The sequence below is a fragment of the Pezoporus wallicus genome, unplaced genomic scaffold (assembly GCF_028554395.1).
Source record: "Pezoporus wallicus isolate ANWC-B61680 ecotype Strahan unplaced genomic scaffold, APGP_CSIRO_Pwel_v1 contig_3952, whole genome shotgun sequence".
NCBI lineage: Eukaryota > Metazoa > Chordata > Aves > Psittaciformes > Psittacidae > Pezoporus > Pezoporus wallicus.
The window spans coordinates 13,600,808-13,619,824 of record NW_026635034.1 but is presented as its reverse complement, the minus strand read 5'-3'; the positions used below and the strand labels follow the sequence as shown (position 1 = coordinate 13,619,824).

At 37.2% G+C, this 19,017-nt stretch overlaps 1 protein-coding gene across 3 annotated transcripts in view; it reads left to right on the top strand.

The window, feature by feature from the left end:
* VPS13C (vacuolar protein sorting 13 homolog C) overlaps positions 1-10,929 on the top strand; it is an 89,068-nt gene extending 78,139 nt beyond the window's left edge. For 2 of the 3 annotated variants that reach the window (XM_057399360.1, XM_057399351.1), the window contains 7 exons: positions 734-779; positions 1,819-1,942; positions 2,628-2,742; positions 8,032-8,123; positions 9,032-9,155; positions 9,965-10,048; positions 10,529-10,929. In XM_057399360.1, coding sequence (XP_057255343.1) covers positions 734-779; positions 1,819-1,942; positions 2,628-2,742; positions 8,032-8,123; positions 9,032-9,155; positions 9,965-10,048; positions 10,529-10,630 — 687 coding nt within the window. In that variant the 3' untranslated portion in view covers positions 10,631-10,929. Of the gene's footprint in view, positions 1-733; positions 780-1,818; positions 1,943-2,627; positions 2,743-3,552; positions 4,813-8,031; positions 8,124-9,031; positions 9,156-9,964; positions 10,049-10,528 lie in introns of those variants that run through there. The other variant, XM_057399367.1, reaches the window with a different exon arrangement.
* Positions 10,930-19,017: the final 8,088 nt, after the last annotated feature.

Below are 19,017 nucleotides of genomic sequence, written 5' to 3'. Positions count from 1 at the left end.
CTTGAACACTGCCAAGGACGGGGCAGCCACAGCTTCTCTGGGCGCCCTGTGCCAGTGTCTCAGCACCCTCACAGGGAAGAGCTACTTAGTATCTAATCATGTAAACCATTACTGAGAGATCTGTATTACCTGAATGCCATTTGAGTCTTCTAATAAGTTCTATTACTTTCCATTTAAAATCAAAGCAGTCAACTTATTTCTAAATAATTATAAGTAATAGACATTGTGGAGTTGTTTCTGATACTGTTTGCTGCAAATTTGGAAGTTACCGAAGTGGAGTTTTAGTCTTCTGCCTTAGTGTCATTAAAATACTTGACCTTTAAATAACTTCACTTAAAGAAGTTATTTGATGTTAATTTATCTTGAATATGTGGTATCACTCATTCGTGACCGAATTCTTGCAGTTTCCTGTTAATTCTGAAAGTGAAACAGTGACTTTCTTAATTATTGCAAGACTGATTTGCTGTACAAAACACCTGTTGGTCTTTCTTGCTAGCATAAATATTGATTCACCCATTTTAGGTTTTCTCCCTCTTTTCTGTCCCTTGTTTATAATTTTCTTAAAATGTTAAAGTGAAAAAGAACAAAACCCAAAACCCCGGCCAAACAGTGTTTCTGATGTTGAACTTCATCATAAAGTTCTAAAATGAAGGATGAGAGACAACTGGTTGCCTAGTTGGATTTACAACATTCCTGTTTCTATGTAGGAGCATAATTATCTCCTTCATTTTAGGGTGTTGTTGGAGGTGTGACTGGCATAATCACGAAGCCTGTAGAAGGTAAGCACTAAGGCTGCACAGCGCTGCTTGAATGGTTTCCCAATACATTATAATTTACTTTGTAATTTTAAGAAATATTAAACCAAGTGTGGATAAGGCATAGCAAGATCATCTTTATATTTCTAATTCAAATGTGACCCTATGTGATGATTTACTCGAATCTATTCCTAGCTGTTATTGGCTTACCACCTTTTCAGCCTTCATATGAATTAAGGAAAGGTGAATGTATCTTCATGATATATTTTGTTAGGCCTGCTGTAGTACCCAATTTACTGTTTGAAGACAGAAAAAGCCACTAAAAATAATAGATTAAAAAGCAACAAGTGAGAAGGTTTTTGGAGACTCCAAAGGTTGGAGCAATCTATAAAAGCATATTTGATTTTATGTCTGAGATCAGTATGTTTTTGTGAACACAGTCACTTTATCAGTATGACAGATGATGAAGAAATACAAGATTAAATACTTCTTATTAAAACTCATGTCAAAGTGATTTAAATGTTAGAAGTTATTTGTAACTGTATTGTATTTTATACTTTTTTGGCAGATACTTTGAGGTGTAGTCCTTCTCTCACTGGTGGATGAACACATGCTTTCTAAACGTTGTCTTGGCTTTTCCATAGTTGCGTATTAGCAGAAAGATGTAATTTTGAGATAGAAATAGTTGACTTCCATTGTACCTGTGCATTCTTAAGAGTCTTTAGATTATTTTGTTGTTATTTTCCACCTATCCACCTATAAAAATTAGTATTTTGGCCTTCAGTCCAGAGTGGAAGTTTGGGAAAGAGTTAACATCTTAGTTATGCTGGTTTCAGAGGCTGGTAAGGTGTTAAGTGAATAGCCATGTGTTTGAACAGACAGGGAAGCTATGTGTGACTTCCCATGGAGAAGGGCTTTTTTGTGAGTGGATTGTACATGATGAATTGCTGTGGGTTGTTTCCCATACAGACCAGTTCTAGTGCAGCCTGTAGCAGTAATGGTTTTATTCCGTGTTTTATGTTTTCAAAACTATTTATGTTCTTTTTTTTCTTTTTTTTTAAAGGAGCTAAAAAAGAAGGTGCAGCTGGATTCTTTAAAGGCATTGGAAAGGGGCTTGTAGGGGTAGTAGCCCGCCCAACAGGAGGCATTGTAGATATGGCAAGCAGTACTTTCCAGGGAATTCAAAGGTAAAATGTCAGGAGGAACTTCTGAAGTACTTAATCTCCATATACTGGGTACCAGGTGGTAAAGTGGTCCAGTAGTAACACACAACTGTTTGTAGTAAGTACAATATGCACTAGGATAGATGGGGTTGAGAGATGTGAAGTAGCCTCTAATGAATGTATTTTATGATGATCTGGAAATTGCTGCTTCAAAATACATCTTGCAGCGCTGGAGTGGAGGTAATCAATAACTACTCAATTTTCTCTTGTCATTCCCTCCCCTGATCAGAAAGTAACCAAAAGATCTTGTGTAAACTTCACTTTTGAGGTTAGGTTTGTGTAGTGCTGAATGCAGATAGCTAGATGGCACTTACACTTGCTCCAACAAAATCAACCACTGCAATTGTTTGCCAGTTTGAAATTTGGTTAGCAGCGCACATCATGGGCTTCTTGTGTTTTAAAGGGAACTTACGCATGTGTTAATAAACATGAGAACCCTTAGTAAATTATCTGTGGTTGGGAGTAGACTTCTACAAATTATTCTGTAGCTATCTAGTTGACCAATGTTACTTTGGATTTATTACTAGCAGTGTGTTTTTACTATCTACACCTTGTAGAGTACCTAGGAAGTTCAAGAGGGTTATGTGGCAAGTGAAAGGGGGATTTTTAAAGATGTATTGTTGAAACTCAGAATTATTGTCTGTTGCAGGGTGGCAGAATCAACTGAAGAAGTATCCAACCTCCGTCCTCCACGTTTCATTCGTGAAGATGGCATCATCCGACCATACGATAGGGTGGAAGCTGAGGGTTATGATTTATTTGAGGTATGACTTGCATTGTAAATACAGTTAAAATTCTCTAACCATAGGGTTCCATAAGGATTATGTTAGGAAAAAAATAAAGCTGCCAGGAACCTGTGGCAGTCATTACCTGTAGTGAAAATTTGCCCCTACAACAAAACCTACAGTTTTGCTGTTAAATGATCTTCTGCCCATTATGTTCTGTAATAGCATATCTCACTCTCTGGAAGGACGTAGTGCTATTAAGAATTACTAAGATTATGATTTGAGTATGTGGCAACAAAACCACTTCGGTACTCAGTTCTAATGTTTTGCTTTATAACAAATCTCAGATTGATTTATAAACTAAACTTTTAAATGAGACAGGAAGAGCTTAAATACAACTACTGAAATTTGGTTTGGTTGGTTTTGGATTTGGCTTTCGGTTGTTTTTTTTTGGTGGTAGCAGCAGTTGAAAAAACTACATGAATTCTCAAACTACCACCTTTTGTGTTGCCTTATGTTGTTCTTAGTAGCAACGTGTCATAGCTACATGCATTGTGTGGATGTTGCACTTGTGTTTACATCTGGATCTGGCTAAAATATAGAGGATGAATAATAGTTCTTTCCAAGTCTTAATGGTAATCCAGTTAATTTATATTTCAGCTATCATGTTCTCAAAACTTATCTTACAATGCTTGTTTTGTTGCTAAAAAGTGAAAGAACTGTCTGCACCAACAATTTAAGACCAAAACGTGCATATTTGCTACTTCTTTCTAGATGTTCTTTTAGTCCTTGTCTCCTATTCTGTTTCTAATGTTACTCTTCTTTCTCTTTCTCCCCTGGCATACGCAGCAAGAACTGGAATAATGGAGTAAACCTTTTCCATATTTCTTCCTTATTTTTGTCACAGTCTTTTCTCTGCCTTAAGTATTTAGATTAAGGGCATGATTGCATTTCACATGTCCTTGCTACTTCATTCCTATCTTTTTTGTGTAGCAATTGAATAAAACAGTTTCATGTTCTCCTGCCTAAGAAAAACAAATAAACTTGAACTAACCATCTTCAGTTAAAACTAGATATTTGTTTTTCTAAGGACTTGTAGCTCCTTATGAATGGCAGCAGCAAAAGGTACTTGGGGAAAAAACCAAACCATGGTAGGGCAGATGCTGTTCCTTCATTTATAAGTGTTCTCCTAGAGCTAGGGCTGTGGAAGAAGGGAGAAAGCAACATTTTGATACTTGGGTAAAACTTTAAATAGTGAAATTGAATGACATTATATTCTGTGAAAATGCTTATAATTTCATGATATAGAAATACTGTTTCCATCTAAATGCTAAGAAAACTTGGATTTGTATTTTCTGAATTATGCCATAGGCCTGCCATTTATACATGTGATGATCCACTATCACTTCAAGACTTCAAGCTGCTGTTACTACTTTGTTATGAAATTTTGTCAATTAAAAGACACAGCCAGCTCAGTTGACTCTGGTTTCATTCACCGAGTCTTCTGAGGCCTTCTTGTTCAACATACTGAAATGTAAATTTTCAGCTGTTAACATGAATTTACATATATATATATAACAGATATATAAATATCTGTTTCTAAATTAAGTGCTGGCATAAATATGATTTCTAATGCCCCATCTTATAAATTCACAAGCTGTTCTCAGCAAATTGGTTGCCTCTGATACACAGAAAAGTAGTTGAGCAGAGACATCTCTCTGCTAAAGCCTAATGTGAATACTTGGCTTATATAATTTAAAATTGCTTAAGAAAATAAATCATTTAGTGAATTTTGATTTCAGTTGACTAGATGAAATGAAGTCATTGTGACATACTGAGCTGACCGAAATTCTTCATGTAATGAGATACTTCTGTTCTGTGCACTGTATTTTTTGCATCTGTCAAAAAGGAACAGTTATCACAAGTAACACTGAGAAATAGATATTATGTCATTCCTGCATGTTTAATACTTGTATTTTTCTTAGATCTGAATGGTGTAGATTGGAATTGTATGCTAACCAATAATGAATCCTCTTTATATTTCACTACATACGGTTTCATCTTTTCAAAAGTCAGTTAACTGAATACAGGTTTGTTTGGTGGTGTTTGTTGTTTTTTTTTTTTAAACCAACTAATTTTGATTATTATGCAAGAGGTTAGTGTTGGGAAGGTTTTGTTTTCTGAAATAAATTACAAGTCAGAGAGGGACAGTGTCTTTACAGGAAATAGGATAGTTAACAAGGAAGACAAATCAGAATTCAGTTTTATATAGATTTACAAAGTTATTCTCAAATAACTCAACTTACAGGTACTAGTGGTGTTGATTTTTTGGATCCAGTTTTGGCCCAGTGTTAGGAGTAGCTTAACCAGAATCTCCACCATCTCATCTCTTTCTTAACCGACTTCAATGCATATGTCCCTTGAAAATATATGCTTACAAGGGTGAAACCTTGTAAGGTTCCCTTAAGGAATGGATGGCTCAATACTATCAGGTGGTTGAACAAAAGAAAGTTTCACTTAAATACTTGCTTGGATGTGCAATACAGACATTGACAGACATTGCAGCTCATCTTAGGAGGAGCATATGCACAGGTTTTCAAACCCAAGTTGCTTATTTCCACTCAGGTGTTTTGTGTGCAGGATGAGGACAGTAGCCAGATGGAGTAGGTCAATGCACTTGCGTAAGCTTGTTTATGCAGCGCATTTTCCCAGAAGTGCTGGATCTAATATATATGGGCTTATACATAGGGGTCTGTTCAGTCAATTCAACATCTGGAAAGTCAGGTCTTTCAGGCCCTGTCTCTAGCTCATGCAGTTAGGCTTTGTAGTACAGAATGTATTTTATGATACATAAATGCATAGTAAATATAGCTGGTGAAATAAAGAACATACAGGGCACCTTGAGGAGAACAGTTTTGCAGGGAATAAGTTCTCATGAGTCTTAATCTTTGTATGAGGAGTGATGAGATTTGCTAGAACTGTAATGAATGCCTTTGGCTTTGTTAGTCTTTGCCTTTTAATACGCAGGTATTGATGCCTGCTCTGGTGAGGAGACTGTCTCCTAAGCCCAGCACTTAGAGTCTGACATGATGCAGTTCATACATTATTCAATGTCTGTGGCATTGCTTTGCTTCATTTCCCAGTTAAAGCATGGAGCTTTATAAAGAATGCAGAACACTTCATGAATAATTGAGACCTGGTGGTGAGACAGTGTGATGTGGCAGAAGAGAATACTATGCTAGAAACTGCAGATTCTGTTTCTGGTTGAGTAGCTTTCTGCTGTGTAAATTAGCACTGGTTCTTTCACTTCCACGTAAAATAAGAGTGAGCTGAACTTCTCTCAAGTGCTCTAGTATTCATATAAAAGTAAAAGCTTCTGATAAAGATGCTTGAATTTTAAGAGGGTGCAGATCATGGAGTAATTTGCATCAAGAGCAATCCCCTTTTTACATAGTGTTATTGTGCTGATGTCTGTGAGGTGTGCTGAGAATAGCGCTGAGAAATATTGCATCTCTTAGGCACAGGGCTCTGTGGGAACTCTTACTCCAGCAACATATTGCATATAAAGTCTAAAAATACGATCAGGATTGTTACTGAGTTATGAGAAACAGGCTTTCTAACCAAGCTTTGAGTTTAAATAGAGGATCATGCTTATGAATAAATCTGTTTTAATATGAGGTGATCTCGTTACTGCATAGCCAACAAAAGGATTCAGAATATGGATTGCCGCCTTTGAATTCCAGTCTTACATGTTGGTGGGTTTTGTATTTCTTTAATTTGTGCTTGATTTTAAACCAGCTAATGTTCAGGTATAAAGCATAAGTTAACACTTTGATTTTAGTCATATGCTGCCATCTTTCTTCTGATGTTTAAAGAGAATTTAACATAAGCAGTCTTTCTGGTGTTTGGGGTTTTTTCCCTTTCACGTACATTTAGCAGTTTCAGGAATTTTTAAGATGGTCAAAGCGATATTTTTTTATAGAAGATGTGGACCCTCTATTTTTGGTTGCTGTAAAATGCTGAATTAAAATGTTTTTCAGTCACTGCATCACTAGGGAATAAACCCAGGAAAACACTATGCTGTTGATTAAAACTCGTGAATATGAATCCACTTTTGAGCTTAAAGGATTTTTGGGGTTGGTTGCAATGTATGGTGATGCTTTGAGACAGTTGTTGAACTTTTAAATATGTGAAAATAAAATGCAAACATAAATAGATGTTGGAGCATCTTTTAATTCTGTTGCAAGCTGAGTTGATAAAAGATCTCATAATTTTGGTTACTTAAACTGTGTATAGTTCTTACACTCTATATGGTAGGTTGATCATAGATAAATGTGGAGTCAAGTTGTGCTTCTGTTTTCATCTTGCCAGTTTTATTGATCTAGCTCTGAAATACAGAAGGAAATGCATCTTTACAAGGAATAACTAAAAAGATACTGAATTTTCAGCCCTTCCTCCTCAATTGGTTCTCACTCGTTTATCAGAAACAACTTGGGAAATTTATTGGTAGATGGTGGAGTATATGTTTGAGATGCATGAACCATAGGTTAAAGTTCAGCATCTCAGTTGATTGCTCTGTGATGAAAGCTGAAAGCTCTTTATTTTAGAAATAGATGGTAAGTTATATTTTGCTCATGGTGGTCAAAGAATATAACTTACATTAGTGACCCTGACTCGGCTTTTGTGACTCCTGTGCTGGAGCCCTGTGTTTGTTCAAAACTGCTTGAGCATACATGGAATCCAGATGCTTTCACTGGCTGAATGAGGCAAAGTCCTGGTGTGCAGATCTTCTTTCCAGCAGTCTGTATTCATAGTTTGTCACTTGAGTTATCATTGTCCAGCAGAAACATGCTGGGTAATTTGTTCTGTACTTTCATATACCTTCTTATTTTGGATGTTGAGTAGACTTGTCCATGCAGTGCTTCAGAAGCCTGATCTGGAGGTAAATCGAGTATTGGTAACTTGATAGATTATTTCTAAGGATCTGGGTCATGTGCTGCCACCTTTTAAAGGTACTGTTGCAGGATTTTCACTCTTGAGGCAAGTCTGCAGCATGGGGTGTAACAGAGTGAAGGTTACTAAACAATTATTAGCACAGAAAGGAGATTAAAGCTGAAAAAAGGTCTGATCCTGCAGTGTCAATGTTCCACCTTTTGAGTGGGACTGATCAGACCTTTCAGTGACTCAGCGTCACGAGTGAGAACACTTTGAGACTGCATTCAAAGAAGCAGTTCAATGAGGTAACTTTTTAAAAAGGTTTTTGAATTGAAACCCCTGCTTAGAGTTTCCTTTTTACAGGCCAAAAATTAATTTCTATTTCTGTTTCAGAAATTGCACATCAGAAAGCTGGAAAAAGAGAGCTATCAATACCACTGTGCACTTCCAAGAGGCAGAAGAGCAAGCCTTATTGTTACCAATAGGTATTAAGTCTTGAAGGCTTTTTCTAAGGGCTTGTCTGCGTTTCAGCTTGGGGATTAGACATCTGCTAGGTTTAAACCGATTGCTATTCTCCGCATATTTACTTTCCTTATCCATTTTCTTCTCATTTTTTTCTTTTTTAAAGTTTATTTTGTTTCCTGTATGGAAAATGTAATATGGTAATGTTGTCAGTACTAGGTACTAATTCAGGAAGATGGTTTACTCTGTCAGTGACCCTTTATCATACCATGGATATCATTGTTTCTGACTTTTCACATTAGCTTGTAGGCAGTTTTTACAGTCAAACCAACATTTTTATAATGTATGTTTACAATCTTATTAATTAAAGGATACTGTAAATGGAGACTTAAGTTTTTGTACAGGTCTGAAAACTGATAATAAACTCATCAAAACTGCCACCTGTTTTTGTCTTAGTGTGCAGACTGACCTTGGAGCTTTGGAGTAATTGAAAGGCAGAGAGCTAGCAACTGTATGCAGTGGCAACTGATCTTCTGTCAGTCTAGTAGTAGTTGTGTCACTGTGGAGCTAGCTTGTAGCTGTTTGACTGCTTTCATCTGGTAGAGGCTGACTTTGAGGTACTGGTTTGAATTAACTGATGAATGTGTAGTATTCAATTTTAGCAAAATGTTTGGATTTGGAGGGCTGGGTGCATTTTGATGAAGTTGGCTGCACATACTATGCGATACCATAGATCATCTGTGAGTCTTAAGGACAAAGTTATTATCTCAGAACATATATTAAAGAAATATAGTTCTGCTGTGACTGAGTGGGTACTTTGAGTCCAGATAGAAAATACCTTCTCAAAGAAATGTCTTCATTTTGTTTTATTTTTTCTGGCAAGTTCTAATCCCAGGCAGAAATCGAGTATTAACTGTTTTCTTCTGAACAGGAGACTGATACATGTAAAAGAAATGGAAATCTTGGGCCATTTAACAACAGAGTGGGATTACTTATTTGAAGACTTTACACGCTGTCCCTGTTATGAAGCAAATGTTTTAAAAATAACTGTTTTGGTAAGAAAAACATGTAAACATTTCTAATTTAACATTATTTAGAGGTCTGTCATGGATCCCCCAGGTGGGATGGGGAGGAGAATGGTAAGAATATAAACTCCACATATTGAGATAAGAACAGTTTAATAACTGAAATAAAGTAAAATATAGTGATAATAGAAATAATACCAACAATACTACTGCTAATAATAGGGATCAACAACGAAAAGAGAAATTCAAATTCAGAAAACACAGGTGATGCACAATACAGCTGCTCACCACCTGCCACCCCATACCCAGCCCTGGGCAGTGATTGGTCCCTTCTGGGTGACTCCCCCCAGTTTATATACTGGGCATGATGTGCTGTGGTATGGAATACCTCTTTGGCTAGTGTGGGTCAGGTGTCCTGTCTCTGCCTGCTGCCAGCTTCACGTGCCCCTCCTCAGTGGCAGAGCATGAGAGGCTGATAAGTCTTTGATCAGAGTAAGTGCTACTGAGGAACAGCTATAACATGGGTGTGTTATCAGCGTTGTTCTCAGACTAAAGCCAAAACACAGCTCTGCACTAACTGCTAGGAAGAAAATTAACTCTATCCCAGCCAAAACCAGGACAAGGTCCAAACATGCTCTTAACTTATTTTATGGTTCTAACTGCTAACTATGGCACTATGAGACAGGATTTACTAAGTTTTCTTGAAAGCGTATGTTGGGTTGGACAGAGGCCACATGGAAATGTAACCTGAAGTTGACATTCAAGCCATTTAAGTATCATATTCTGCATTCCTGTTTTGTGAGTCACCTGAAGTACATTTTTGTTCCCCTCTGCAACAGGATCAAAAGATGTTCCAGAGGAAGGACGGTACAGGTCAGGAATGTGTAAAGACAGTTCAGCTTCAGGATGAAACTACAGCAAGGGTATCTTTATTTTTTTTATCTTCTTTCTTTTTGATATTGTTAACAGTTCTTGCAACTCAGCATGTGAAAGAGATGGTAATGTTCAGAGACCTGTTATAGAATAGGCTGCTCTGCCTGAGGACCGTTCACTGTGCTTTCATGTTGAAGAACGAGTTACCAAGGAAAAAAATGAGATAACATAGTCTAAAGCATTCCAGAGACTATATACAATAATAATTTAAGGTTGAAATTGCAGTGTCTTAAGTTTTGTATATTAAAACTTATTAAAGGCAAACAATTCACATACCTGAAGTATTGACAGTATCACTGAAGCTTTTTCTGGGTTGAATATTATGCATGTGAATCAGAAGCTGTGTATCTAACTTAAACTAGCCAGTGAGTATGTAGGTTTTAAAGTTTGTTGAAATAGCTTCTCTTAGTCATATCCTATGGAAGAAAACTGTGGTTTAATTTCCTTTCTGTCAATACGTTGCTTTACAGAGGATTTGTTGTGCCATTCAGGAAGCCCAGGCAAGAAGAAAGCAACAGAAGTTGGTGAAGCAGGCATCATTGCGGTTGAAGAAACCACAAATGCTATCTTGATAATGACAGGATTTGTCGGGTTTGACCTTTGGTATGCAATTTTATCCCTAAAGTTAATTAGAAGGAACATGGAAACATAGTGTAGAAAGTAAAGATAAAATATTTGGGGTCGTCCTTTGAAGGTAATAGCCATAAACACTTTATTTTAAGAAGCTATGCCTCTTTCTAAAATATGGATTTTGTTATCCTAAAATACACTTTAAATTTAAAAATCACACTCTGAATTTTCTTTTCTGCCTTTTTTCATGTCAGGCATTCTTGTACATGGGTTCTAAAATAAAGTGGCTATCTGATTTGCACTCTATGGTGTACAGAGAGGTTGTAGTAGTTATGGTTCTAGTATTTTGCAAAATAAAATACTTAGGTTACTGATTGAAACTAATTAAAAACCCCTTTGTTTTAGACAGCTTTCTCTTAAAATTGAGACACACATGTACATAATTTAGGTACTATAATTTCTTCCGTGTCCATTTACTATTGTAAAATATTGCACTAGAGCAACATAAGAATGAATACGTAGGAAAGAATAGGCTATTTGTTGTCAGGAAATGCTTGGAATTTAGAATGTTGTCACTTAGACTATAAATGAACATCTGCACTTTAAAAATGGAAAATATTATTCACCTGTCACGTGCATCTATATGGTTTTGGTTGTATCAGTGTAGCTTAAAGACTTCTTCAGGAGGAGCAGCACACTGGTTTTAGACAGAATTGTGTATCAAAAGCTTAAATCAAAGTAATTAACTTTCCATATTTCAGTGCATAGTTACTCTGCTGGAAGAGTGCCATCTCATTAAGCTCAAAGTCACTTCTGGTATAATACTTTTGCTGCAGTTTCTCTTCCTGAAGACTATTAGTATTCAGTTTAGCAAGATATTTAAGCACACTTAAAGTACGTGCCTAGTTCTTAATGGTAGGAATAATGCCATGAACTTCATTGAGAAAAGTTCCATTCTTAACAGTAGGCACATACATCAGTAACTGTCTAGCTCAAGGATTTTATGAGCAAACACATTTGAGCTCAGTGATGAGTGAACTGAGAGCTCTTGCTGACATTCTGTGGCTCTCGAGTAAGAGATGAAGTGTCTTTAAAAATACTCATGAAAACTTGCTCATTCTAATTTTACTTGGAAAGAATGGTTTCTGTTCTGGGGTTTTGGGTTTCGTACTAGAGAAGAGCTATAGATACAAACTCAAAGACTAAAAGTGGCAATATTCTTGCATAGATCTATTCAGTAAGTGGAGCAATCAGGAGAACCAGGCCTTGATTTTGAAACTCACTTTATACTGAAGGGCTGGTGAATTCTATAAATATACCCTTAACATGTACCTATGATCTCGTCAAAACTAGAAAGCTTAAGATGTTTCAAAGTTGGCTGCAGAACAGAGAATCTTCAGAGAACATCTGCAATATGTTTTTATTGCTGTTGTATGCAAATGGCTATTAATCTGGTTCGCTGTGGTGGAACAAATGTGGTACAAGCTTTAACTCTGTGATATTACCTATTTTCTAGAAAGCTCTGCTCGAACATGAACTAAATTAGCTGTCTGGGATGTATGTATTTCAAGCCCATGTTTTTTTAAAAAAGAAAATAAATTTTTATATGCAGTTATTTGTGCTCTGATTTTAAATGTTGTTGCTTCTAAAATACTTCATATGTTGTTGGTTTGCCACGTGTCACTGGCACTGTGTGAAAAAAGCTATTGGAGTATTGGAGTACTGCAGAAGAATGTTTCTTCAGCTTGGTTTCTGGCATGTTAGGGATAGTTGTATGTGTCTTGCCTCTGAAGTCATAGTTAAAATGAGATTTCCTGTTAGTCTACTCTCAATGCGTGTTTAGATGGTACCATGTGCCTATTTGGAGATGGAGAATTGGAGCTAGTTCTGATGACATGTTTCTGGCTCCAGTCTTCTGCTTGATTCGGTTCTGTACTTCCTCATTGTTATTTATAAACTTCCAGCTTGAACTGTGAACAGTAGCTACTTTACTTTCTCACTTTATATGTGATTAGGTGCAACGAAGTTGATTGCTATTTAAAATAGTCTGAAGAAGCAGTAGGATTCTATAGAACGATTTTGTGTTTGGAAATGCATGTCTTTGCAGTTTGGGTTGCTAGCTGAATTTGAACTCATGGATGGCACTACAAATTCCAGCTGAGATATGAACAACTTTCTTTACCACTTGGATCAAGCACTGAAGAGGACAAAAGAGAGATGGTTTGATAAGGAATTCCCATTCTTGCTTAAATGAAGACGGATGTCGAGACCAAGAAGTTTCCACTGCTTTTCCTGTGCTTTCCTCAAGTGTTCCATTCCATTTTACCATGCATCCTTCTGTCTTTCCTCTTGTTTTTCATCCAGGCTTTTTTATTGCTGTTTTCTCTCCAGCTGCCCATGCTGCTGGCTATTCCTGGGCTTTGCTCTCTTGAATTTGGTAACATTCTTTTCCTCTTCCCTTTCTGCTCCTTTCCTTAACCAGGTGCATCTTCTCTTGAAATGATCAGGCTGTTCAGGGACAAGGAGGGTCTCTTGTCTAGTCCCTAAGTATATAACCAGCATAAGAACAACTGCAGAATTAGATCTTGTTCAGATGATCTGTAGGAATGAGGTGTTGGTGTAGAGCGTGCTTTCAGATGACCTGTAGTGATGAATTTCAGCTAGGTGCTGCAACATGAAGTGAAAGAGATTTTTTTCAAGTTTGGGGCTTTTTTTGTGTTTTGGATTTGTTTAGTTTTGTTTCTTTTTACTATCTGGCAATAAAGTCATTTCCTATACCTTTTATATTATATGTTTCAATGAAGCTCCATGGTTTCAGTATTAGTAATATTAATTCAGAGCACAAGTTGGCCAGACTGTTGAGATCTTCCTAGACCTTTCCTTACAATGAGCTCCTGTAAGATTTTGCTGTCTCAAAAGCCAGATTTTACTGAATCTAAGACATGGAATACTTGTTAATTAGAACTTCAAGCAGTTAGGTTGGGTCTCGTCCTTAACTGGCTTCAGTTATGCCATTGCTTTCTGCCTCATCGTATGTTCCTCCAGCTTTTAAGAATTACTTTTTGTTTTCTTTTCCAAGGCCTGGATGGGTGTTTGGTCCTTGCAGCTGTTTTCTCAGTGTCCTGCTTGAGCTGTGGCCCCCTTTCTGAAACCTTCTCAGCCCTTTTCCATGCACTTTCTTGACAGCAAGCTCAGTTGGTTGCTAGGTAGAGAACAGTGTGTCCTTCCTTGGTGTAGATCTTCCTTAACCTAGTAACCAATTTAAAGGATAGTAGCAGAAAATGATGGTATAATCAAACTGTTCAATGTAAAAATATTTTAGTATGCTTTTGCTTATATTTTTATAACCATATAGTGCTTAAGAAAGAAAAATAGAAGAGAAAGACATGGACTAGATAACTGATATTATTTGTGGTTCTCAAAGGGTGGTGCTATTGATTGCACTTGTCTGTGGACTTACTTTATGGGGTATCTGGCTTGGATATTTTTCATGGAATTTCTGTCCAATCTGGAGACTGGTAAATCTTCACATGCTGAAACATTGTATTTTGAAAACACCATCAGCCTCTTTAATTTATTACATGATCTTGGTCCATTTTGCTGTTAACTCCTCAGAGGGACTTGTAGGATCTCTTTCAATGGGAATTTTGTGTTCACTTTTGCCTCTTACAGGGACCCTATATTCATTAAGGTTACTACTACCAGTCATTCTCTACAGAATTACAGTAAGGCAGCCACTTAAAACTATTGAAGTGGACTTTAAAAAGAAACAAAGTCAATCATCAAAAAAACTTGACACCTTTCACCATCATGTTTAACTATTTCCTCACCACGTGCAGAATCTGAAAGAATGTTTGGTTTATTACCGTAATAATGTTTTAGTAGTGAGAGGTTCGTGTTAGAGGGAATTAATTATGAAGTTGAAGGCTGCGTCGAATTAAGTAATAGAGCTTAACAATTAAGGTACTAATATTTTTATTTCATTGCAGTAAATATGCGTCTGTTGTAGTAGAGTAACATACTCGTTACACTTGGTATATCCTAATCTTAGTCTTTGGTATTTATATAATGGGATCTTGGGTCACTCAGAGTATTGAAAAATACATTAAAAAGGATTTAATTTCAAATGTGAAAACTGACTTGTGAAACCTTTTGAAACCAGCTAGCCTCTGTTTGACAACATAATTCTTTCAACAGCTTATAAAGTCACATTTAGTCAAGCCTGAGTGTGAAGACTTAGTTTGGAATAGACATCAGTGGACTGAGCACTTCAGGAGAAATCTTAATATAAGAAACAAGTGGAGGGATTTTGAGCGTCAACAACTTCAGGTTCCACTGGAGAAATCAAAGTTTTAGTGTCTTCATTAAAAGTTCCTGGACAGAGGTATGCGTTTGAGGGAGAGGGCAGTTACCAGTTAAATGTATAATGCTACAGAGCACATGAAGGGCAGATTGAAGGGAAAAAAGGGTTATTAGACATCTAGCTGTAAAATAAAATTTGTTCCAAGCATATGCATATTGTTCAGTTTACTGATCCTGATGTGACTCCCTTCCTGGGATTATGGATCTCATTTGCATAATCACTGAATAACAGTGATGCAAACACACAGATCATCAGACTTTAGTATTATTATCTCTCTGCTGTATTTTGCTCCTGGTTTGGAGTTTTCAAGGTGTTTATCAGCAGCTAAGATGGTGTAGCTAAATCTAGTCGCCTGACTTGTCTGAAGGAGAAAAGTTCAAGCATGAAAGGAGAAATAACTCTAGAAAGGAAAGAGTTGACCTATTAAAAGGGAAGGTACGAATTTAAAACTTGGTTGAGTTCATTGTATCCGTGCCTTTCCTACAGGTCAACAAGTAAACTTTTACTTTGAAATTATTTTATATTATTTATTTTAGAATGAGAATGTGCATTGTCTCTCCTGATCTAGTCTTCAGATTAGATTGGCACGGGGGGGTGAGGGAGGTAGGAGGAACCCCAGAAGATTGGTGGGTTTGGGGGTGAAGGCAAGTGGAAGGAGGATGGTGAGAAATCTGTAAAATGGCAAACTCTTCAGAAGTTAAAAGTTGCTAAAAAGCTAATTTGATACATTGAAATCCTGCTACAGATTCCTTTTATACTAGTAACTGGAAAAACACCTTATCTAGTTATGAAGACAGACTGCGCTACGTGAAAACAATCAGTTTGTCCAATTCTAACAGTTCTTTGTATTGACAATACCCAAATTCCAGTGTTCATCTTGTGTGTATGTCCACATTGTTTCCAGGCTCTGCTGTTTCTCAAAGGTAAGCACAGCAAAGATGCATAATTCTCAAAAGTGCTTGTCCAAGATGAAAACTTGAAAAATAGGGAAGCTGTTTGTATGCTGTACAGTGCAGTTACTTCTAGGGGTTTAAAACCTTTCCCCGTCACGTAAGACATAAATTCCGTCATAGATAGTCAAAGCTTTATAGGTAAATCACTGAGCTGTGCAGGTACTAGTCTCTGCTCTGATGAGTCTGGCCCTGAATCTGCCCTTGACTTAGTTGATGTATGAGGACTGTATTTTGCTGTTTATTGTTGTCTTCGCCTCTGGCTGTATTTTCATTTCCCAGTTGGAAAGAAATTTGCCATTGACTTTTAAAGAGCTTGGACTAAGATGTTCTTAAGGAGTGTAAAAGGACTTCTGCAGCTGATCCCATAGGGTTTTTGCAGATTAATTATCAGTAAAAGCAGCACAGAAAGTATCTCAAAGTCAGTAACTTAAGTAATCCAGCATCATCTCTCATCCTGGCTTCACATGTATATAATCAAATAACGAGAAAATGGGAGTTTAGTGTAAATTCTTTGTAATTTAGTGTAATTCTGACAAACATATTGGGGAGCAATTGCACAATTATTTTGAAATGAGAACAGTATCAGTAGTCTTGTCCCAGGGACAGTGCTGGAGAAGCTTTTCTTTTAAACATAAACCCTGGTTAGCTAGCACTTTTCTGCACGCTGTTAAGACAATCTTCACACTTTAACAGAGTGCACCCGCCTTGAGCACTCGATTGGTGGTCTGGTAAGTATGGAAAGAGTGAACATCCTCTTAAGTTTTTGTGGAATTTAAAAAATAAAATGGAGCATAATACAGAAATCTGAGTTAATTGCAAAGATTTTTTTTTTAAGTTTGATTCCCTGTGTTATAGCAGAAATCTGTGTATGAAATTTGATAGATGAATCTGTCTCTGAAGTTGCAAATGATGAGATGCTACTATAAATTGTTGTTTCAGTAGTTACCCACAAGGTGGGGGAATGAATCTTTGTATTTTACCGCTGTTGTCTTACAGCTTTCTTGCACACCCTCCTCCTGCCTGGATACCGTACTGTTAAAAACATCTAGTTCATGTGGTCAAGGCAAAGCATAGAGCTATAAATCAGAGCTGTCAGAAGGTTTACAAACTGTAGATCTAAGCCTGGAGTTTTAGAAGTGTTAAAAAAAAAAATACTACCGTGATTGTTCACATGTTATTCCTTACTTGTACACAGTGTTCTAGGAATTGGTACAGATTTCCATGTGTGCAAATTTCTTTAGTAAAAGAAATAAGGAGTAAAAGCCTTTCTGTACGGTCTGTACTTAAGTGTTCATTCTGCTAATGCTACTGTTGAATTGCAGAATTGATCTGAAGCTGGCTGTGTAACAGACACTGTCCTGTAAGGTACATCCTGTTTTTCTGCTCTGTATCTGGTCAATTCAGAGAGATGTAAGGCAGTGATACCAACTGCCTTAACTTTTAAGATCAAAGAAACAATGGAAGGGTGGGAACTGTAAGTGTTAAATATTATTCCCTGCCTATACATTGAGTACTGTGATACCAACACCTAACAAATTTATCTGGAGCAGATTAGTTATTAAAGGAATATTTCACTTTTCCTATGCTGGATTAATTGCCCGGTTAACAGTCAGCTGAGTACCTAGAGAGGGGAAGGAAAGGGAGTAAATATTCCCTTTGGATGATGGCAAGCTTTTAGGCTGGCTCAGCTTCATCCCAGAAGTTAGCAGGGCTGAAGCTGAACACTGAAGATGTGGTGTTTCATTTAAACTTAGCTTTTCATTGAAAACTTACAGCTTTCCACAGTGTTTCCATTCTTATCACTGAAGAATTGACTACTGTAAAATAAAATTAGAAAATAAAAATTGGCTGGAAGCTGAAATACTCTGGTTTTGAACTGTTACAGTGTCAGATACGAGGTGTTCTTGTGCAGATGGCTTCACTGCCTCTGTTCATTTCCATTTGCTGAGGTCTGTGATTGGTTGGTTCTGGAGCAGGTGAATAATGTTTGCACTGGCAGACTGAAGCCAAAAATGCTCCCAAACACCCCAAAACCAGGGGCAATTGATGAATCCAGCAGATGCACAAGTGTGACATTTCCAAAGGCCTATGCCAGATGAGCAAAAAGTAGGCAGTTAAACCTCCAAATCCTTCCAATGACATCAGTCAGGCAGATGTCATTGTGCAATAAGTAGGGCCTGATTTAGGACCCAGCCACCAGCATACCTAATGAAGGTAAATAAAAGCTTTGCAGGCTCAAGTCCATCAAAGATGTGAGCATACCTATGCATTTGACATCAGGGCACCTATGCACTTGCCATAAGCTTATAGTGCTTTCCAAGGAGTTCTAGGAAAAAAGACCTGTTAGCATTTTAGGTTTATAAACTTATAAGGAAAACAGTGTGAGAGCACATGTGTCTGAACTGGGGCCACCCAAATATATAGCAGTTCACTGAAGAGACTTGCTGTGCATTTTCAGTGGAACCTGAAGTAGATTCAGTTCATGAGATACAAGTTGATAGAGGGCAGAATAGCAGCATTGCCCTTTCAACAGGTGAATGATCCTACTATCATTTTTTCCTAAGAAGACATGCTGCTTTTTAAGCATCCAGGTGGAGATCATAGCATAAGTGAATGCATGCATAATATGTTATTCAGATGTTCCACCAGGTCTGGTCCATTACAGGTGATAAAGGCTAAGAAATTAAGTCTTCTGGGGAACGCATTTCCATTTTGGAAAAACTTTTATAGCTAAGACAGTTACAACCCTGCTTTTAGCATTCATTCTGGACTAGAACTAAAACTCAGGTGGGGAGGGGAAAAAAAAGCCCAATATAGTCTTGCATTTCTTCAGTTCCAGTTCCAGTAAGTTATGTAAGGGTGGATCATGGGGGAAATCACTTTTATGTTGAAACTTGTGAATGCTAGAAGGTAGTTTGTGTGTAAGTGGTGACGGTGCCGTATGCTAACAAGTACTGCGTTGTCTGGTCTGTATTAGAATGTAGTGATAGTGTTAGAATATGAAATTAATTATGTCTTTCACAATCCTATCAGCTTGTACAAGCTAAGCAACATACCAGATGAGGTAGCTGAG